The following is a 23187-nucleotide window of genomic DNA, read 5'->3' as shown; positions in this document are numbered from 1 at the left end:
CTGTCATAACACATTGCAGTTAGCAGTCATGCATTAGAATTTCTAGAATGACATGTCAAAAGGACCACTGTGATGTTGTTGAAGTAATACACATATGTAACTTAAGACAGAAAGAAAAATAATAACAATTAATGTACTGTATATATTCCATATCATCCTATCTCTACACTTGAACAAATAATATAAACAGATATTTAACTTGTATATGACTAACATCTGCATTTCAGAAAAAAAACAATAATAATCCACAGCATTTTATATAATTTGCTTACATTATTATATACAGTACAAACTAAAAAATATGTTCCATGAACATATACCATGATAATAAAGAACGTGTCATTTCAAACCATGTTAACATTGACACAGTTTTGCATCAGGTTTTGCAGACTAACCCCACTCTGGACTGTGTTGATATAGAGCCAGACTGTCCCACAGACTAAGATGCTGCTGTGCATTGGTACATTTATCAAATCAACCAGCCAGTCCTCAGTCTTTTCCCATGTGTTGTGTGACACATGAAAAAAGGCTGGGGCTAATTTTTGCTCCCTTCAACTGATGGGGGACCTTCAACATGGAGGTTTATTGTGCACTCTGGCGTCTGGCAATATTAGGAATACATTTTTGTGTCTTCCTCAACTTTGGTTTACAGTGTTGTGTCCTTTCAATGTTACACAACAAGAAAACATACATGTAAGACAGAAGGACTAGTTCTTTTTCAGCATTAATGCCATCAATACAAAACAGTCTATTTATGTCTAGTGCTCTTCTTCTTAAATTTAACTTGAGCATATTCACACTCCACTTCCTTCCCCTCATTTCTAGGCTCTGCTTCATCATACAGGTTTCCCATCACCATTGCGTTGCTTACAAAATCTTTGCACATGCCCTCTGCCATGTACTTTTCCTCCTCCAGATAGGAGCTACCAGATGGATTCATGTCCACAGAGTCTTCTACCTTGTTTTTCTTGCTTTTCTTCTTCCAATTCACAGCAGAGTAAACCACATCACTCCCTTCTCCATTCTTCTCTGAGCTTTGGCTTTCTCCTTGTACATTGTCTGGCCCAGCACATGGCAAGTTTGTTCCGTTTTGTTCATAGATAGTTCCAGGGTGAGCGCTGTCTGCTTGTCTCAACCCATCTGTGTTGACATATATGTCCTCTTCTCTTTCGTTGGGTACCTACAGTTACAGAGGAAATGTCAGTGATAGAGTTTTATTTAGTTAAACAAGGGTACAAAGAGCATCTCTAATTCAGAGTACTTCATTTCCCTCTCTTATCAGATGTTGGCTTGTTGCAGCTGGGCTGGTTTCACCTGTGAGCTGACTCTTACTGTCACGGTGATTCTTCAGAGTCCTGAAACATACAGTACAATGTCTAGAATATGGCTATGTTTGGTTAATCTTTGTTTTCCCCACATCTCCAGTCCCACAAAGGTGGATTATATTCCGTACAGCATGAGAAAACAGCAATAAAACATGATGGACAAGTGAAATAAAAGTGTTCTGGTAGAGATAAAAGTAACCACCAAGGTTATGATAGACATGTTACATGGGGGGTTGATGAATGTTTGATTGACATGAAATCTAGTATTACTGACCAGTTTTGCCAACAGTGAGTAAAAAGAAAAATATCACTGCTTCACTTTAGGACTGATCAGACGTATTGGGCATAGTTTTCTGTTTTGCTGACACATGCCAACTTTCTTATTGTGCACAGCTTACCATGTTAGCTCCAGGCCTTCAGACGACCATCAGTGTGTTAGTAGATTTGCTTCTTTATATTTTGTTGAAAAGCTAATTTTGTCTTTAATTTTATTTTTTATATTGATTTTGCTGACTTCTTTTTTATTAAGCTTAATTTGAGAATAATGTTCATTTACTTGTCCTTGTGTAATTCTGTTCTTTGTGTGGACTCCCACTGACTGTTTAATCTTGTATTTCAGAAGCTGAGAACCTAAAGTGGTGGTGGCTGTGCCGCTGTGGTGGTGGCATCTACTGCACTGAATAACCCCCATTTGTTTGTTCATGTGTGTGTGTGTGTTGGCTTTAGGTGTGTTTAAGGTGACCATTCCCTGAGATACTTCTTCTTGTTAGGCCTCCTCTCCACCAGTTAGCCTCAGCTCTGAAGCAACTCTCAATGGATGTGACCGATTTTTGCATCAATAAAAATGTTCTTGCCTGTCTGCATGACGACCCTGAGTGTGTTTATAAGAATGTGTTTAGTGTTTAACAATCCCTGGGTGGACCTTAGCTCCACCAGCATTACCCCCCCCCCATGACAAAACCATTACTTTGTAGGGTCACCTGAGCATTTTTTCATCTTACCTGATGACAAAAAGCAGAACACATACTAGAACTAGTAAAGCAACAGTTGTGGTGATGAACACTACCAACATCACTTGACCTGAAACACAAAATTAAAGATGTAATTCAGATTGAAAATTCTCCTGATAAACTCTCCTTGGTTAGTTATTACAGATATTAAGATTAATGTTGAATGTCTATACTCATGGACACACCACTGTCTGGATGAAAACAAGATTCTGGGGAAACATCTGTACTGCTTTTGTCAATACTTACTGTATAACTACTAGACTGTATTTGGGTACTTTACTGTTGACATACAATGATATATCTAAGGTTTGTCTGATATACTTTGAATCATTTCAATCTTCCACCAATAACACAAGCACACAAATAGACCTTGATTGTCTGCAGAACTTTGAGTCTCAAGAGTGTTGACACAAAACTGCTGCCTGGCAGATCCCAGAGAGTTGAAGCTGTGACAGAGCAAGGTGGAAAGACTCCTCTCCTTTAGTTGATTGACAGTGATGAAGCTCCTCAGGCCTGTGTCATTTAGAGACTCACTGCTGATTAAAAACTCTCCAGATTGATTGACAGGTGTCCCATCCAAATACCAGTGTAAAGTAGGAGAAGGGTTTCCCACAGTCTCACAGGAACAGTTGACCTGACTTTGAGTTTTGGTGCAGTGAGATGAGTCCAGGATCTTTGGAGGAACTGCAATGAAGGTGGAGAGAAGAGTTAAAAGAAGCCATATCAAGAAAAGTTGACTAAATGAAATCAAAAGATTTACTGAGAAAATAATTTTTTTAATGTTTTGTAGAAATTGATTCAGACATATAACTTCCCTGTGAAAGTCTCTGGCTTTTGACAGATCTGTCTAAATCACAAAATAATGATCAACTGTATGTGCTGTATGTTGAGTGGCTGATGATCATCCAAGCCCAGATATTTGGTAGCTACTACACAGTCATAAATATGTCCCCATGGATTTTTATCACCCCACACAAATTTTCAGATGGGTTTAATCATTTTATACATAGTTTTCTTTTCAGTTAATGTAATGGGAATATCAAAAATAGAGAACCCCATCACTAGATAGTATTTAAAATAATGTCTAAATAATTATATGGACACCAGTAAAGCCTGTTACAGAAACACATCCTTTTTTTTTTTTAAACATCTTTGATACATACACTGAACATCTATTTGTGTGTCTGTGGATCGTCCAACTCCAAGATCATTCTCAGCCTTGCAGAAAAAAGGACTGCTGACTTCAGAGGCTTCAATGTTTAAAATGTGTCCAGTCCCAATCAAAGTCTCCTGGTCTCTGTCAGCTCTGTACCAGGTGTAGCTCCTTACTGCTGGGTTGGCAGTACTACTGCAGGTCAGAGTCACAGTTTTGTTCTCTGGTACTGGACCAGAAGGACTGATGGACACTGTGGTGTCTTTAGGTGAATCTGAAAAATAAGTAAAAAATGTCATTATGGGTGCAACAGTTTAATGTAAATTATGATATTTGTAATAGAAAATGAATAAACGAATAAACAAATAAATATTATAACAGAGACAAGTCATTTAACAGCCTACATTAATGGGCTACATTAATTCTATTTGTAGCAGGAATGTGTTTTTCTTGAATTTTGGAGGAATACACATAGTAATCTTGGTAGTGTTATGTATGGCTACTAGGGATGTGCGATATTTCATCGTTTACGATATATCGTCAAAAACATTCCTAATGGTAAGCATATGTCATCCTGCGATAAAAACGATAAACTCCCATAGATGACGTATATGTGCGCGACACACTCGCAGCCCAACAAATTAAATATTTGTATTTTTGCTTACCACTCCGTCCGGTCCTACGAGAAACTAGTGCTTGCAAAATGTTCCTAGGAATTTTTTGAATCACAAACCGACATTGGAGTATTAGATGCGTTATTTCGGCTGCAGTCTGAACGGAAACAGTGCGTCCCGAATTCGCGACACTCGGCGTGAAGGGGTTAAAAAGTCTGATGGAGCAGCAAATTACAACATGCAAGGTTTGCAAACAAATAGTGCATAAAAAGGACAGTAACACCGCTAATTTGTTCCACCACCTCAAACACAAGCACAAACCAGAATATGAAGAAAACCAGAAAATGCGCAAGGATGCAGAAGCAGCGTCGACTTCATCCAAAGAGTACGGCAAAAAAACAACTCAGATAAAACTTGCCGATGCATTATAGTCAAAACAATTCAGGTCGAATTGGTGTTTATTTATCGTCATTTTTATCATTACCGTGGTGAATACCAGAAATTATCGGGATAAATCTTTTTGTCTATATCGTCCATCTCTGATGGCTACACATTTTAGAGCACCAAAAGTTTGACAGTTCTTGAAGGATCATCAGTGAAACAGTGTGGTGGATACAGGAGACACTGCAGTCTGGAGGAGACAGTTCAGTTCAGAGACTGAAATTCATCTCCACCTACATGGAGGTAGTTTGTTCCCAAAAACACAGATTCAACCTAGGGCTGCACCTAACCATAGTTTGTACTGAGTTCATATATTGATCAAACATTCCCATTACCATTTTCTAGGCTCAGATGCCATCTTTCTGTAACCTGTTTATTCAAAGTGACAAAGAGGATTCAATTTAAACTAGTTTAAAACTAAATGATTATTAGTTAAAGTGCTACTGATGAGATTTAATGTTAGAAATGAACTCACATGAAACAGTAAGTGCTGAAGTTTTACTGCTGCTTGATTGATTGCTGCCATCTTGTTTCCTGTAGACAGCAGTGCAGGAGATGTTCTGTCCATGATGGAAGTGAGAAGCAGTGAAGGTCAGAACAGCGGTCTGGACTTTAGTTTTGTCCTGATTCTCCTGCAGTGTCTCCTGACTGTCACCCAGTCTGGGGCTCCATGTCAGAGTTGGAGGATGAGACAGACAGGGAGCTGGAGCAGAGCACGTCAGACTCACTGAGGGTCCCTCCTCCACCTTCAGTGTGGACGGAGTCAGAGTGGGTGAGGCTGGTAGGAAGGAACAGTTGGACCAGTCAATAAATAATCATTGATTATTAATTTGTAGTAAATCTACAGCTGAATGAAACTAAATGATGGGAACTTGAAAAGACAAAACATAACAATAGATATCAAAATTTACCTTTGGCCACAATCTTGATTCCGTAGGTTTTATAGTCCCATTTCAAGTTATTCTCACATTCCAGTCTGAAGTAATATGTGTCATCAGAAACCATGTTATTCAGGGTTGTGGTGCAGTCTCTGTCTGTCAGTACTCCCATCAATTCTCCATTTGGTCTAGTTTTACTATCAAACACAACTTCATCATTACTACTATTTTTCCACATTGCTTTACATGTCTGATCTAAATAGTTGTTGTATGTGCTCTCTATATCAAAGGAGCAGGGGATGGTCACACAGGATCCTCTCAGAACCTCTATAGTCTGCGACATATTGACTCTCCACTGTCCACCCTGGACACCTGAAACACAAACACACAGTTTAGAAAGAAGAAAAGGAAACAGTAGTTCTCAGCAGCAGTCTAGTGGTAATGAGTGACACTCACTCTCTACAAAGTCATTACTGTTATCAGATTTATAATTATTATTTTAAAAACAGAATAAACTGTCAGTTATTTTCATGATTAATTGTTAAAAGTAAAGTATAAAAAAACATTCGGTCAGTAGAACATTTCAATTATATTCTAATTATTTTAGAGTTTTAGCAGAAGACAAAGTAACTCACAGGAAACATCAGCTGTTAAACTTGTGGTAACAGATGCATCAGGGCTGCCATCTTGTTTCCTGTAGACAGCAGTGCAGGAGATTTTCCGTCCATGATGGAGGTGAGAAGCAGTGAAGGTCAGAACAGAGGTCTGGACTTTAGTTTTGTCCTGATTCTCCTGCAGTGTCTCCTGACTGTCTCCCAGTCTGGGGCTCCATGTCAGAGTTGGAGGATGAGACAGACAGGGAGCTGGAGCAGAGCACGTCAGACTCACTGAGGTTCCCTCCTCCACCTCCAGTGTGGACGGAGTCAGAGTGGGTGAGGCTGGTAGGAAGGAACAGTTGGAGCAGTCAATAAATAATCATTGATTATTAATTTGTAGTAAATCTACAGCTGAATGAAACTAAATGATGGGAACTTTAAAAGACAAAACATAACAATAGATATCAAAATGTACCTTTAGCCACAATCTTGATTACGTCATCAATGAAGTTCCATTTCAAGTTATTCTCACATTCCAGTCTGAAGTAATATGTGTCATCAGAAACCATGTTATTCAGGGTTGTGGTGCAGTCTCCGTTTGTCAGTACTCCCATCAATTCTCCATTTGTTCTAGTTTTACTATCAAACACAACTTCATCATTACTTTTCTTTCTCCATACTGCTTTACATGTCTGATCTAAATGTTTGTTATATGAGCTCTCTATATCAAAGGAGCAGGGGATGGTCACACAGGATCCTCTCAGAACCTCTATAGTCTGCGGCATATAGACTCTCCACTGTTCACACTGGACACCTGAAACACAAACACACAGTTTAGAAAGAAGAAAAGGAAACAGTAGTTCTCAGCAGCAGTCTAGTGGTAATGACTGATACTCACTCTCTACAAAGTCATACCATGGTTTCAGTTATTTTAGATCTTCACATATAAATCATTGATTTATTTTGTAGTTTACAGCAAATCTCACTTTGAAGGATGTTTTCTCAGACATTGAGACAATGAGCATGAATGCTTGAACTTAGCAAAAGAGTATTGTGGTCATTTGAAATAATCTTCCAAAGCAGGTGTTAATGGACTTGAACTCACCCTGCAGCAAACAGCCAATGAGAAGGAAAGTCAGAGCTCCAGCCATCTTTGTTTGTCAGGAGAAAGTATAGTTTAAAGGAGTCTGGAGTTTACACATGAAAGATGTTTGGTTCATTTCTTCTATTAAGCTGTTAAAAGACATTTAAGAAATTCTTCTCTATATATTTGGTTATTTTTATGTAAAAATATTAACAAAAAAAATCTTTATTTCTATTAAGACAAAAAGTGAAAAACAACGAATTAAAGTTTGATTTTAAAACAGAACTGAATTTCTTTTAGGTATCAGATCAAATACAATTAATTCATTAATTTGTGCTAATTTAAAAGACTTGACAGAGAATGTAAGTCTCTGAGGTGATGATATTTCACGAAAAGGTCAATGTTGCTGTCTAATCTCACTACAGAGATAAATGTTCAGCTCTCCAAAATGATATTCATTGAAAAAGACTCCCCACTTTTATTCAGCAATGTCCAGAAGATGAAAAGACAGTAGAGAATAAAAACAGGAAGTTCTATGCTGGAAGCAGTCATGACAAACATTTGATATAATTCCTTGTTCCACATTCCATGTGTTTCATGTTTCTAATAGACTCAGCAGCAACAGTCTCCAAAACACAGAGTACTGTCAACAGTGTCACATTTAGAAAAGAAAAGATCTCACCTCTTCAATGGAACTGTTTGACCTTTTTCTTTGACTTCAAGCTTGTAAATATGACGATTGATCCCACTAAATCAATGATCATTGAACATTATATTAACCTTGTATTAATCTTTGATATCCAGTTATTCTACATTAAAGATAGAATAACTTCCATTTTCATGAGGTCTGTAGAAAAGCCAGCTTCCTCAGAAGGGAGGTTACACTTTGAAGAAGTGTTTAAGAAGTGACTAAAAAATGAGGAACTCACAGAGAAACCAATGAGAGAGAGAGAATGAGACATTATGGACTTGTTATCAGAAATGTATTTCACCAGGACCACCCTTTTTTCTCACCTTGAAGCTGCTGTAGACATTCAGTTCTCTCAGAAATTATGTTCAAGGAAGAATCTTTGACTTTGTTGCAGACATTAAATAGACTGATAGTAGCTCTGGGATGTTTCCATTATTTTAGAATCCAGACTGATAATCTGATAACTGGACACTTGGAGATATGCCATCAAATAAAGGTTTTGTTGAACTGATCAGTGCAGCTGTCACTAGTTTTAGTCTTTGATCATTTGTAGTTTTAATTTAGATTTTCTAGTTATTTACTTTGTCCTACTTTGAAAAGTGGTTTAGGTATTAAATTAGTCACTTTATCTAATCATTCATTATCATATTGGCCTACATTCTGAATAAAGTTTGTATTTCATTTAACATTTAAAGGAACTCTTTCATCGATTCTCTCTGTTTTCTACATTAAATATCTTTACATGTTGAAGTCTTTTCTTACAAAATAACCCAGTAATTACAAAGGACATCATCATAACAGACCATTTTCTGACTTTTGTAGATTAACTGTAGATTGATCAAAGATGATGGTAAATGTTTGCATCCCTAAATCTGTTTATAATTGTCAAAAGAAGACATTTGCTTTCACTCATGGTCGACACTTTAATGTCTAATAATACCAACATTTTAGTCTTTGATGGACTTTGTCTCTGAATGTAGTCGAATAGTTGATGTTATGAGTATTGTTGAGAACTATTTTAGTTTAGAAACAACTATGATGGTTTCAGCCCCTAAAACTCTAAGAATGTGTTGTTTCTTTAGGTGCTGGACTGTTAGTTGAACATAAACAAGGAAGTAATTATAAAAGACACTTTTCATAAAGGATTATTTTTGATCATTTTGTAGATTAATTGATAATGATTTCTACTGTTCACATCCTTAATGTGTTCCTAATAGTTGGAAGAGGTTTTTCCTGTCTCTCATGGCAGACACTTTGCTGTTTTATAATAAGCACATTCAGACACTAATCTATTTTGACCTCAAGTAATCCAAGGTCATCCTCAAAGTCTGTAGTAACCTGAAGGCCTGGGTGAGCCTTCTCCCTACCTTCTCTGTAGTGTTTGTTTCAACCATTCTCACACAGTGTAAATAACCTGCTCCAAGTCTTATTTGTGCTGATGAGACAAGTTGACACTAGATGTCAGTGAGTTCACATGTATGTTATCACTGAGCAGAAGCTGATTGTTCTCAACAAATGTGGTTCAAGAAATCCTCCAGAGAAGATGATTTACTATCATCCCACAAAGTTATATTAAGGGATACTTGTTTAAAAAGTAGAGTTTTGTAGAGACAGTAGAGAATAAAAACAGGAAGTCATATGCTGGAGGCAGTCGTGACAAACATTTGATTCAGTTCATTTCAATGTTGTATTTTAAATATTCATGTGTTTCATGTTTCTAACAGACTCAGCAGCAACAGCCTCCAAAACACAGAGGAAAAGAAAATATCTCACCTCCTCCCTGTTTGACCTTTTTCTTTTACTTCAGGATTGATAAATATGATGTTTTGTCCCAATAAATCAAAGAATCATTGGATATTATTTTAAAGTTGTGTTAATCTTTGATATTCATTAAGGATATAATAACTTACATATTCATGACTAAAACGTACAAATATGCTAATGAGAGTGTGAGAATGAGATATACTGTAAGTGTTACCAAATGTGGCAGAAATTGTAGTCATTAGTCTTTCATGGACTTTGTCTCTTTGTTACGGTGGCCGAGAAGGCTCAATGAACTGCAATTTTAGAAAACACGTGCAAATAGACTCACAACACCAGCAAACACAGAAACGCCCTGCAAATAGAGAAACGCCCTGCAAATAGAGAAAAAAATAAAAATAAATAACGATGCAAATACAGAAACGCGATGCAAGTAAAGAAACGTGCCGCAAACTCAAAAACTCACACAACGGAAATGATTCCCCCTAAAAAGCGATGGACGTTTGCTCAAAAACCATGGATTGCTCAAATCAAACCCATCTGCTAGCAGCCGGCTAACACGGTAGCCTCGCTACTTGCTCCTGGTATGATGCTACTACCACCTCACATTACCTGAGGTAAGTTAACCTAAGCTATAGCACACTCTATATGATAAATTGTTTGACTGAAATAATAATACACAAATTAGTTTAACGTTTTTTTAAGAAAATGGTATTGTCGTAACTTGTGTTCAATTTAAACTGTTGTATAGCTTTGGCTAGTTCTCTACAGCAGAAAAACATTTATTACATGTCTAAAAATACGTAGTTAATCAAAATAGTGAAACTAAATTTAGATCTTTACTTGAGCAGAGTAGTTGGATCACTTGATTATACTTTTATTAAGTGGTTTGTTACATTCAATGGTTGCTATTTATTCCTACTATAAACTAGTTATTGATAATGGTTTATTTACATAACTGCTCCTGTTAAAGATACAAAATATTTATGATTTTGACTCTACATCTGCAGGGGAATTAAACAACTGTCAGCTACGTTAACACTTTATTATCTCAGATATGAATGACGTGTGCATTTATGTTTATTACAAGATGATTCTCTCTTTCAGTAACTGGTTCCGCTCATACCCACTGTTACGTGACAGGCAGGATCAGGGGGCAGAACTGTTTGTATGTGTGTTTTTTCCCTCCTGTTCTCCTCTTCCCCTCCTCCTTCTCACTCCTCTCAGGTTAACTCAACCCAATTAGAGTACACCTGTGGATCACACCTGGCCAATCACCCCAGGTTCCGTATAAAAGGAGCGTGCCTGCAGTGACGTGGACTGCTATTCTCTGCCTGCCTGCATTGTTGGTTTCGTGTTCTGTGCAATACTTGGTGTAGTAAACTTTGTAGTTAAACAATAGGTTTGTGGAGTGAGGAAGTGAGATTAGGTAAGTTTGGAGTACGCCATACATTTTCTCATTCATGCAGTACTTCCTTGTATATACACACTAGGTTTTAGGGTTGGTGCCACCTTTGTATTTTTGATAAGCTCCATTTTAGAGATAAGAGAGAGAGGTTTTTGTTTGTATTTTGTTTCAGTTGTAGCCTCAGTATAGGCCTAGTTTTGTTGTATGTTTTTATGATTATTTGGCACAACTGCACCGTCTCACTCTCCTCCACAATTGTGTTTTTGTATTAGTAGTGTCGCTTGATTAATTAAAGCATTTTTCTTTTCTTCACCACACAAACTCTGGCATCATTTATTTTGATTGTTGTATTTATGTGTCCTTGCCTGTAAAACATCTAAGGAGTCGTAACACCCACCTGTGATGCCTCCTCCACGTCTGTCACACTGTCTGTACCAGTAGACAGCTGGTATTACATCATCTTAAATATATTTGGCCTCACAGCGAGAAGGTCCCGGGTTCGAATCCATGGGCCGACTGGGCCTTCCTCATCATCCTCTGAGGTGGCAGTGACATGCGAGAGGTCAGCCAAATCGAGCTGGTCATCGTGATGAAGGAGGACATGCACCCACTTCCACCTTTGCTCTTCCTCATTCCTCTAACCCCACCCTTAAGCCCACTGAGACTTGTACAAACCTTGTTTCACTACCGGTTTACTTTTACATTTTATAGTCTGAAATACAGTCACCATTTTGTGTATCATGTCTTGTATTCAAGTTCTATTACAGTCAGAAGGTATATTTCAAAAAATTCTCTTTGTATTTACACTCTTTAGGTCTTTTGTGCTGACTAAGACATGTTAGACATTAATCCCACGTATAGGAAATTACCTTGTCACAGTGGCGTGGGAATTTGGCAAAAAATATATACAAAAATAATAACGACTTTGATGGGAATTTACCAAAAAAACACAAATACAAATTTGAAAAATATATACAAAAACAACAACACTCTGATAAATATATAGAGAAATATAAAGACATTCTGTATATACAGTGTGGTGGTGGAAAAAACTTTACAAATAAATAATTGCTAAAACTTTAAAAACTATAAGATGGTGAGGTAGTGGATTGTGCAAAATAAGGCAGTGCAAAAAAAAGCAGATGTATTTGTGCAAAATGACAGTTATTGTTGACTGGTGTTGTACTGCCTGATGGTAGTTGGAATGAAGGACCTGCGGTAGCGTTCCTTCTTGCAGCGTGGATGCACCAGTCTGCTGCTGAAGGAGCTGCTTAGGTCTCCTACTAAGTGAAGTCTGATGCAGTGGGTGAGAGGGGTTGTCCTAATTGATGTCAGTTTTGGCTAACATCCTCCTCTCACCCACCTCCTCGATGGAGTCCAGAGAGCATTTCTGTTACTGGTATATTTGCTTCCTTAATTTGTTTTTAATTTTTGAAAGAAGCTGTTTGCCATCACTCATGTCAGACGCTGTAATGTTTCCGAGCTGAATGAAGCAAATGAAAGGTCATCCTCAAAGACCGCAACAATCTTCTCTGATCTTCTGTAGTGTTTTTTTTTTTTTCAGTTCAGTTAATGAAGCTGAAACTATCAGAGTCTCTAAGTCTCTATTGTTGTGATGAGACAAGTTGACACTAGATGACAGTGTGTTCATTCTTATGGTTATCACTGAGCAGGAGACTGTTGTTAAAGATTTGTTACTATCATACCTCCAACTAATATCAAGGGAAACATTATCAACACTAAACATGTTGGTATTATTGAACAGTAACACTCCACATATTGTTGTGTCTTTTTGTTTCTTTAACTTTCTGTTTAGCTCTTACATTGATTTAATGAAGTACATGGTGCTGTACTCAGGTCAGCTTCACCAGAGGGTTTACTGGTCATCATTCTGCTTTAAATATGTGCTTGACATGAAGACATTCATTTTAACAGTGTGTAAGTGATTATTCTTCATAAATGCTTGTTTCTTTTCCTATTTTACTGAGGGTGATATGTTTAGCAAGATTGTGCTGAGTACTGCCATCTGGATTCTTGACAGCAGTGCAGCAGATTTTCTCTTCATGATTGCCTTCTATTATTTTTATTCACTGACAGCAAATGTAGAGGTTAAGATGGAGCTCAGGTTCTTTGTGGTTTCATTTTATTTTATTACCATGAAGAACAAATGTAGAAATAAAAGCAGATTTACAATCACACTGATTCAAAGGGAAAGAGACAAAAACAAGAAATATTCATGTTGAATTAAGTCAATACATCATAGAGTTATGTAGCCTTCAGTTCATAAAGAAGAGCAACATCAATACAAAGTGTTAATGTGACCCTACTGTAGAGACTGGAGATGTTCAAGTCTTAAAGTGAGGATGGAGATCATTTACACTTCACTAAAAGTAAAACCACAGCCACCTCAGATATTACTAGAAAGATAAATCAGCAAATCTGTGATGAAGTTAAAACCAGAGGAGAGTACTTCTTTAAATTACACTGAAGAGCTGCTCATAGTTGATGCTCAACCCCCCTGTAGAAAACTGACTCCTAGACACTCAGTAGCTATTTAAGACATTACAGGAAAGATCAAACTGACAGAAAGAGGAACGTCTGACTCCATATAATCAATGCAGAAATACAAGAAATCAGTCAGTAAAGCTTCTGATCATTATTCTCATTTACGTCTTTGGGTAATGACGCCGTACTCTGAAGACTCTGTGACGTTTCTACGATCCAGTGACATGTAAGTTCTGTCCTCTTCATTCGGCTTCACGTTCCTCCGTGTTTTGCTGGGAGAAAACAAAACAGATGTCAGTGGTTTGTTCTGAAAACATCAGCAGAGTTTTCATATTGTATCAACAACCATGTTAAAACATACCAAAGGAACACTATGCAGATTATAAAGAAGACACTGGAACTGAAAAATCCACCAGCAACAGCCCAAGGAAGAACTCCATCGTAATGTCCAACGTCACAGTGCAGCTCAAAATCTGCCAAGAGAAATCAGAGAATGTGAACAAAAAACAGATAAAAAACCCAAGAATAAAAGTATTCACTCTGCACTGATTTGATGCTCACCATGCTGCCGTCTGGCAGATCCCAGAGAGTTGAAGCTGTGACAGAGCAAGGTGGAAAAATTCCTGTCCTTTAGTTGATTGACAGTGATGAAGCTCCTCAGGCCTGTGTCATTTAGAGACTCAATGCTGATTAAAAACTCTCCAGATTGACTGACAGGTCTCCCATCCAAATACCAGTGTAAAGCAGGAGAAGGGTTTCCCACAGTCTCACAGGAACAGCTGACCTGACTTTCAGTTTTGGTGCAGTGAGATGAGGCCAGGATCTGTGGAGGAACTGCAATGGACATGTTTTAAATGTGTGACTGTAGACACATATGATGCAGTGTGTTTCAATACAAAATATATGTCATGTTTATTTCTGAAAAAATAAAGCTTTTATTTTTGATACATACACTGAACATCTATTTGTGTGTCTGTGGATCGTCCAACTCCAAGATCATTCTCAGCCTTGCAGAAAAAAGGACTGCTGACTTTAGAGGCTTCAATGTTTAAAATGTGTCCAGTCCCAATCAAAGTCTCCTGGTCTCTGTCAGCTCTGTACCAGGTGTAGTTCCTTACTGCTGGGTTGGCAGTACTACTGCAGGTCAGAGTCACATTTCTGTCCTCTGGTACTGGACCAGAGGGACTGATGGACACTGTGATGTATTTAGGTGAATCTGATAAATGGGGAGCAAGAGGTGCATATTACTGGTATATACTGTGTGTTACATTGTCATCAGGTCTAAAATCTGGTATGTAACAATCAAATAACAGTAATACTGTCTTGGTTCTGAGATTTGAGCATTTCCTGTAACCCTGTTTGGTTTTCTTTGTGTTTCCTGTTTTTATTTTACATATTTCTTCCTTGGTGTTTCTTGTCTTATCTTACTTTGTTTCCCCTCCCTTTGATCATTTTGTGCTCCTCCCTCATTTGTTTAACCTGTATCTCGTCATTCCTCCGGCCATGTCCATAAATAGCCCTGCCATTCCCTCTGTTCTCTTTCGAGCCGCACGCTATGTTACCTCTGTTCTGCTCTGCTGTGTTACCCTGTTTGTCTTAGACTCATGCTTCCCCATGTTCCTTAGGTTTTGTCTTGGTTTTGGTTCTTGCTTGTTTTTTTGGTTTTTTTTGGATTTGTGTTTTTGGATTACCCTGCCTCTCAGCAGAAGCGCCTTTGTTATTGTTCGTAATTTTTCATTAAGTTTGTTTTGTTATCTACTATCGACTCCTGCCTCATCCCTGTGTCCTGCATTTGGGTCCAACATCAACAGAAGCTGTGACAGAATGACTCAACCATCATGAACCCAGCAGACACAGTTTTTTTCTGTTAAGGCCCAGGAAAAAATGCAAGTGGTTTTGGCCTATTTGGACCAAATGTTGGATTTTAAGCCATGGCTCATGCCAGAGTTTGGGCCTCTTTTTGGAGGCACTCGGCTTGCAATAAAGTACACCGTCAGGGAGGCATACCCTTCATGGACAAAATATTGGCAGGCCCTATAGCCGGCAGTCTGTGGAACACCGGCCTGCCTACCACATGCCAGTGGTTCTCTGGCCTAGTGGAGACCAACCTGCTAATTCCCAGCGAAATGTCTCAATATCTGTCTTTCCTGATCCCCCAATATCCCCCTCTTGTGATTTCCGGCCATCCTAGTGTTCTGGTCTGGTGACTTTCTTTGTGTTTGGACGTCGGAGACCCTCCCCATGTCCCAGACAGCTCCTGAGTTGGTAGTTGATTTAAGTCCAGTGCCATGGACGTTTACTTTGCTGCCAATGCCAGCCCCGCGGACGTTTGCTGTCCAGCCCATGCCTGCACTCTGGTTGTTCAACGCCAGGCCCACGCCTGGATCACGGATCCATTCTGCTGGTGCCTCCAGGGCTCAGGGATCAGAGACTCCATCCCATGTGTCTGGGACTACTCTGTGCGTTGTCTCAGTTCCTCTTCCAGAGGACGAGTTGGATGCTTTTCCTGTTTGTAGGGCCATCTCTGGTCCTATTCCTGTTTCTGAGGACGCCTCTGATCTTATTCTTGCTCCAGTTCCTGTTCCAGGGAACCTTCTCTGATGTTGTTCCTGTTTCTGAGATCAGCTCTGTTCCTGGTGCTGTTATTCTTTTCGAGGACGGCTCTTAACCTGTTCCTGTTCCCGAGGTAGTCTCTGAACCTGTTCCTGAGGTAGTCCCTGATCCTGTTTGGTCTGGTCTAGTATGATGCCTCTTCTGCTCCTTCTGCTCCTTCAGCTCCTCCAGCTCCTGGGTTGTCTGATGGTTATTCACCACCTTCACCTTCTTCACTTCCTGCAACTCCTGAGTTGTCCGACGTCTCTCCCGAGCATCCTCTCCTGTCTGCCTGGCCTCCCAGTCGCCCTCCCGAGCGTCTTCTCTTGTCTGCCTGACCTCCAGGTCGCCCACCCAAACGGCTTCTGCTCTCCGCGCGGTCTCCAGGTTGCCCTTTTAGTCAACCTAGCGAGCGGGCTCAACTCTCTGCCCATCCTCCCAGTCGCCCATCTAAACTCTGACTCTCTGGATTATTTTCTACTCCTTGTTTTCAGTTTGAGCCCTGCCATTCCCTTCGTCTCTGTCAAGTCATCTGATGTTACCCTATTTGTATTAGGAACATGACGAAGCGCAAGTCTTGGTTTTGATCTTTGTTTTGCTTCGTACCTGTTTAATTTTTTGGATTTGTGTTCTTGGATTATACTGCCTCTCAACAGTAGCTCCTTTTGTAATCATTCAAGTTTTCAATAACTTTGTTTTGTTTCCTACTCCTGCCTAATCCCCGTGTCCTCCAATTGGGTTCTATTGGATGTTTCATGTAATTTAAAACATTATTCTTCCAGTTAGAATATGTGAAACAGATATGTGTGGATTTTAATACATACACTGAAAATCTATTTGTGTGTCCGTGGATCGTCCAACTCCAAGATCATTCTCAGCCTTGCAGAAAAAAGGACTGCTGACTTTAGAGGCTTCAGTGTTTAAAATGTGTCCAGTCCCAATCAAAGTCTCCTGGTCTCTGTCAGCTCTGTACCAGGTGTAGTTCCTTACTGCTGGGTTGGCAGTACTACTGCAGGACAGAGTCACATTTCTGTTCTCTGGTACTGGACCAGAGGGACTGATAGACACTGTGGTGTCTTTAGGTGAAACTGGAAAATGAGAAGTAAGAGGTGCATATTATTAGTACGTACTGTGTGTTACATTGTCCTGAGGTCTAAACTGTGTTGTAACAAATAAGGAATGGTGACACCAATTATTATATTGTGGCTGAATTAAAACATTGTTTTTCCATAAAAAATATGTGAAACACTTGAGTGTAAAATATATTCCATACACTGAACATCTATTTGTGTGTCTGTGGATCGTTCAACTCCAAGATCATTCTCAGCCTTGCAGAAAAAAGGACTGCTGACTTTAAAGGCTTCAATGTTTAAAATGTGTCCAGTCCCAATGAAAGTCTCCTGGTCTCTGTCAGCTCTGTACCAGGTGTAGCGCCTTACTGCTGGGTTGGCAGTACTACTGCAGGTCAGAGTCACATTTCTGTTCTCTGGTACTGGACCGGAGGGACTGATGGACACTGTGATGTCTTTGGGTGAATCTGAAAAATGAGGAACAAGAACTGCATGTTACATACAGGATCTATAGATTTGAATACTTGAAGTTGGCTTCTATAATGAATATGTAAAAGAGATAAGTATAAAATTGAATGCATACACTGAACATCTATTTGTGTGTCTGTGGATCGTCCAACTACAAGATCATTCTCAGCCTTGCAGAAAAAAGGACTGCTGACTTCAGAGGCTTCAATGTTTAAAATGTGTCCAGTCCCAATCAAAGTCTCCTGGTCTCTGTCAGCTCTGTACCAGGTGTAGCTCCTTACTGCTGGGTTGGCAGTACTACTGCAGGACAGAGTCACATTTCTGTTCTCTGGTACTGGACCAGAGGGACTGATGGACACTGTGGTGTCTTTAGGTGAATCTGAAAAATAAGTAATGTAGGGGAACCAGTCGTCCTCTCAATTCTCCCCCTCTCTGGAATTTAAATTTATGAAGTTGTTTTGCAGAAGAACTCTTCTAACAGATCAACCTTTTACACCTTAGCTTAGCCATAAATGTGCCATGTCCAGATGCTGGACAGACCCATGCTATCGGACCTCCCTAATGCTGAGGACGCCATCTGAGCCAAAAAGACAGATTTACACTTCTTGTGGAATTTCCCACTCTTGTTTCTGGACTAATTAGTTCTGAATCGAAAGAACATCAACACGATGCCAGGAACTACAAAGACTGAATTAAGTGACTCTTCTACTTTGTATGGACAAAGTCTAGAAACCTTAATGTTATGTTCATATATGTTTTAAACTTGTGATGTACTAATTTTCCTTTTCAGAGACAAATGCAAACATACCATTTTAACAGATTTTGCTCCCCCCTCTCCGAGAATGACCAAGAGAGTGGAACACAGATAAGAAGGTCGTAAATAACTTTCTTTCCCCAGAACCAGACCCTGATCTGCATTTCTCCTCTCTAAAAAGAGCCTAAGTTTGATAATATGACTATCGAAAATGTAATAACCTGGTAAGTTATATATTATTGTTCAGGAAGTGCTTACGATCACAATGAGATAATTTTGATCCTTGTACGATAAAGCTAGCCCAAATTCACATAATTTGTCACAGTAAGGATGGATCAACATTTCCATCAAGTGGCTATCTTTAAAAGTATTCTCTCTCTTTTAATCAATTGTTGAAGTTAAAGAATGTTGAAACTTAGATATGTTAGATAGTAGCTATTGGTGAAATCATAACTGTTGAAATCGTTATTTTAGAAACCCCAACCTTTTATTATTAGCAAAATGTCAATGTAAATAGAACTTGAGTTTATTAATTTATTGATGCTTTTGAGTTACTTTGATGTGGTCATTCTGATACGTCATCTTGTCATGTTGTAATGTGGAGTGTTGTCGCATACGAAAAACATTGCTAACGAGCCATGATGAGTGATGGAATGATAAAATTTAGTAATATAAAATAGGTTAAGAAGATCAGGCAATAAGACACCTCGAGACAAAGAAGTAGGCGTTCTCTTCTCTTTCCGCACGAAGAATCTGGAAACCCGATCCAAACACGCCCTGAATAATTAACTCATAAAACCAGAGAGACGCTCCTCTTTCTCGGCTTTTTCTCCAGACTTTTATAGGCTACTTTCGCTCTTTCGCCGCACTTTCTCCAGACTTTTGCACTTTCCACTTTTCGTTCACGTTTTACTTTTATTTTAGTCTTCTTTACGTACTTAGTCACGTTTATACTTAGTAACTTTAAGAACAACTTGAATATTGACAATACGGTCCTTTTCAAGCTCTGTTTGTTTCTCGTCGGATGTTTTTCCCGACGTACGATTTTTATAGTGACTTAAATATTTTTCTAGCTTTATTCATTTTTATACTCTACGAACCGAAGTAGGCCTACTAACCAACATCGTTTATAAATTAGCCAGCGTAGTCAGCTGGGATATCAGAGAAAGACCCAATCTCTTCGACGGATCAAGAAATCAAGAAGCTGTTGCCATAGCAACGACATCAAGAAGACATGACGATCAAGTTTCTTTCTTCAAACGTAAAGACATTGCCAAGTGTCATCTGCCTTTGACTGAACACCTACAATGCTCTCAAGCAAAGCTGGGTGTTGGAGTTGCAGATCAAGCAACAAGTCCCATCTACCGGTCCCAGAGAGACCTGCATCAGCTGTGCCGCTTCGTCACCATCTCGTCATACCGACGCTCCGCCATCACCGACGCCGAGAAGACTCTACGGAAAAGTAGGCCTAGGCTTGAATCGTTCCTACCGCTTAAGACGAAGAGTTGGTGTCACTACTTTGAAACTCCCTACTAACATCTTTTAGAGAAGATTGATTAGAGTAGATATCAAATCTATTCCCTTTAGTTTAGGACTTAAACATCTCCATCTCTCACCATCGCTCCAGAAATTATTTCATACCTTATTATATTCGTTCATTTGATTACACTCCTATATTCTATTAGTCCCTCATTTATTCATAGTTGTCACTTTATTAAATAAATATTTGTTCACACTTAAGAAGTTGTTTGTGATGTTATTTTACGGCAGAGAATGACTGGTACAAATTGTAGTAGCTAAAGGATTCACTCCTTCAGATATGCAAATTATTGAACTGAGACTGATAAATTGATTTAAACCGTGTTCTTCCTACGATAAAAGGAGGTGGTGCCCTAACGAGACATTTTAAAGGTGTAGACTACCCTACATTATTAAATGTTATTATGGGTGCAACATTCATTCATTCATCTTCTGTACCCGCTTATTCCTGTTAAGGGTCGTGGGGGTCTGCTGGAGCCTATCCCAGCTGTCATGTGTTAGAGAATAATTTCACTTGCCTATAGATAGTTTGTGTAGTTAATAGGCAATCCATCTGTGTCATAGTGTGTTTCTGTTAGATTACTGCTGGGGTCAGTTATCTGCCCTATTTTCTCTCTGAACATGCCAAGGCCATGGTCCCTCTTTGGCGTCTTCAATCTCACTCTCTGGCTGTCTATAGACACAGCTGTAGAGTTAGATGATAACGCCCTCCGTCACTGGGTGACACTTTGTATTTCCTAGCTGGTGTGAATCCTTATCTTCATGTTTATGTACTATAGCCAATTGGATTTTAACATATCTCCCCTTTGCTGCCTCGGCCCACCTTTCTAGTATAAGAATCTGAGCTTTACTGTTTGACCCTTAGAATTGAGGTGGACTCATGTACTTATATTGTGATGACGAATCTTCTGTTCTCCTCGATCGAGCCTAAATAAACTCCTTCAGCATAAGACATACAGGACTCTGGTGCTTCTTCTTCTTCATCTGCATCACCACAAATTCCTCCCAAACATCATGGTTGCAACAGTTTAATATAAATTATGATATTTGTAATAGAAAACAAATAAACTAATTAATATTATACCACAGAGAAGTCAATTAACAGCCTACGTTAATGCGCAACATTAATTCTATTTCAACTCAGCAGTAATATGTTTTTCTCATATTAGAATTTTGTGGTAAAACACATACTAATCTTGGTAGTGTTATGTATGGTAACACATTTTAGAGCACTAAAAGTTTGACAGTTCTTGAAGGATCATCAGTGAAACAGTGTGGTGGATACAGGAGACACTGCAGTCTGGAGGAGACAGTTCAGTTCAGAGACTGAAATTCATCTCCATCTACATGGAGGTAGTTTGTTCCCAAAGACACAGATTCAACCTAGGGCTGCACCTAACCATAGTTTGTACTGAGTTCATATATTGATCAAACATTCCCATTACCATTTTCTAGGCTCAGACGCCATCTTTCTATAACCTGTTTATTCAAAGTGACAAAGAGGATTCAATTTAAACTGGTTTAAAACTAAATGATTATTAGTTAAAGTGCAACTGATGAGATTTAATGTTAGAAATGAACTCACATGAAACAGTAAGTGCTGAAGTTTTACTGCTGCTTGATTGATTGCTGCCATCTTGTTTCCTGTAGACAGCAGCGCAGGAGATGTTCTGTCCATGATGGAGGTGAGAAGTAGTGAAGGTCAGAACAGAGGTCTGGACTTTAGTTTTGTCCTGATTCTCCTGCAGTGTCTCCTGACTGTCACCCAGTCTGGGGCTCCATGTCAGAGTTGGAGGATGAGACAGACAGGGAGCTGGAGCAGAGCACGTCAGACTCACTGAGGTTCCCTCCTCCACCTCCAGTGTGGACGGAGTCAGAGTGGGTGAGGGAGGATCAGCTGGTAGGAAGGAACAGTTGGACCAGTCAATAAATAATCATTGATTATTAATTTGTAGTAAATCTACAGCTGAATGAAACTAAATGATGGGAACTTTAAAAGACAAAACATAACAATAGATATCAAAATTTACCTTTGGTCACAATCTTGATTACGTCATTAGTGAAGCCGTATTTCAAGTTCTCACATTCCAGTCTGAAGTAATATGTGTCATCAGAAACCATGTTATTCAGGGTTGTGGTGCAGTCTCTGTCTGTCAGTACTCCCATCAATTCTCCATTTGTTCTAGTGTGGTCAGCACTATCAAACACAACTTCCTGGTTCTTTTTCCATACTGCTTTACATGTCTTAACTAACTTGTCGGCATATGTCTCCTGTATGTCAAAGGAGCAGGGGATGGTCACACAGGATCCTCTCAGAACCTCTATAGTCTGCGGCATATTGACTCTCCACTGTCCACACTGGACACCTGAAACACAAACACACAGTTTAGAAAGAAGAAAGGGAAACAGTAGTTCTCAGCAGCAGTCTAGTGGTAATGAGTGATACTCTCTACAAAGTCATTACTGTTACCATGGTTTCAGTTATTTTAGATCTTCACATAATAAATCATTGATTTATTTTGTAGTTTACAGCAAATCTCACTTTGAAGGATGTTTTCTCAGACATTGAGACTATGAGCATGAATGCTTGAATTTAGCAAAAGAGTATTGTGGTCATTTGAAATAATCTTCCAAACCAGGTGTTAATGGACTTGAACTCACCCTGCAGCAAACAGCCAATGAGAAGGAAAGTCAGAGCTCCAGCCATCTTTGTTTGTCAGGAGAAAGTCTAGTTTTAAGGAGTCTGGAGTTTACACATGAAAGATGTTTGGTTCATTTCTTCTATTAAGCTGTTAAAAGACATTTAAGAAATTCTTCTCTATATATTTGGTTATTTTTATGTAAAAATATTAACAAAAAAAATCTTTATTTCTATTAAGACAAAAAGTGAAAAATAACGAATTAAAGTTTGATTTTAAAACAGATCTGAATTTCTTTTAGGTATCAGATCAAATACAATTAATTCATTAATTTGTGCTAATTTAAAAGACTTGACAGAGAATGTAAGTCTCTGAGGTGATGATATTTCACGAAAAGGTCAATGTTGCTGTCTAATCTCACTACAGAGATAAATGTTCAGCTCTCCAAAATGATATTCATTGAAAAAGACTCCCCACTTTTATTCAGCAATGTCCAGAAGATGAAAAGACAGTAGAGAATAAAAACAGGAAGTTCTATGCTGGAAGCAGTCATGACAAACATTTGATATAATTCCTTGTTCCACATTCCATGTGTTTCATGTTCCTAATAGACTCAGCAGCAACAGTCTCCAAAACACAGAGTACTGTTAACAGTGTCA

At 38.8% G+C, this 23187-nt stretch overlaps 2 protein-coding genes across 2 annotated transcripts; both read right to left on the bottom strand.

Moving 5' to 3' along the window:
• Positions 1-470: 470 nt before the first annotated feature.
• LOC311497117 (myelin-associated glycoprotein-like) lies at positions 471-7168 on the bottom strand (the record flags this gene model as incomplete). Its single annotated transcript, XM_084557266.1, has 9 exons — positions 471-1180; positions 1262-1355; positions 2327-2405; positions 2705-3019; positions 5019-5321; positions 5455-5793; positions 6057-6359; positions 6493-6831; positions 7123-7168. 9 exons carry the CDS (start codon positions 7166-7168, stop codon positions 749-751), a joined length of 2250 nt encoding a protein of 749 aa, XP_084413392.1. The 3' UTR covers positions 471-748.
• Positions 7169-13623: 6455 nt separating this feature from the next.
• On the bottom strand, positions 13624-22596 carry LOC311497503 (B-cell receptor CD22-like; the record flags this gene model as incomplete). The annotated part of the gene is made up of 7 exons (XM_084557821.1): positions 13624-13738; positions 13828-13939; positions 14028-14300; positions 14419-14682; positions 21475-21822; positions 21920-22255; positions 22551-22596. 7 exons carry the CDS (start codon positions 22594-22596, stop codon positions 13624-13626), a joined length of 1494 nt encoding a protein of 497 aa, XP_084413947.1.
• Positions 22597-23187: the final 591 nt, after the last annotated feature.

Source organism: Chelon labrosus (assembly GCF_963514085.1).
Source record: "Chelon labrosus genome assembly, chromosome: 12".
Taxonomy (NCBI): Eukaryota; Metazoa; Chordata; class Actinopteri; order Mugiliformes; family Mugilidae; genus Chelon; species Chelon labrosus.
The sequence above is the reverse complement of the archived record's forward strand: the minus strand, read 5'-3'. Positions and strand labels throughout refer to the sequence as shown.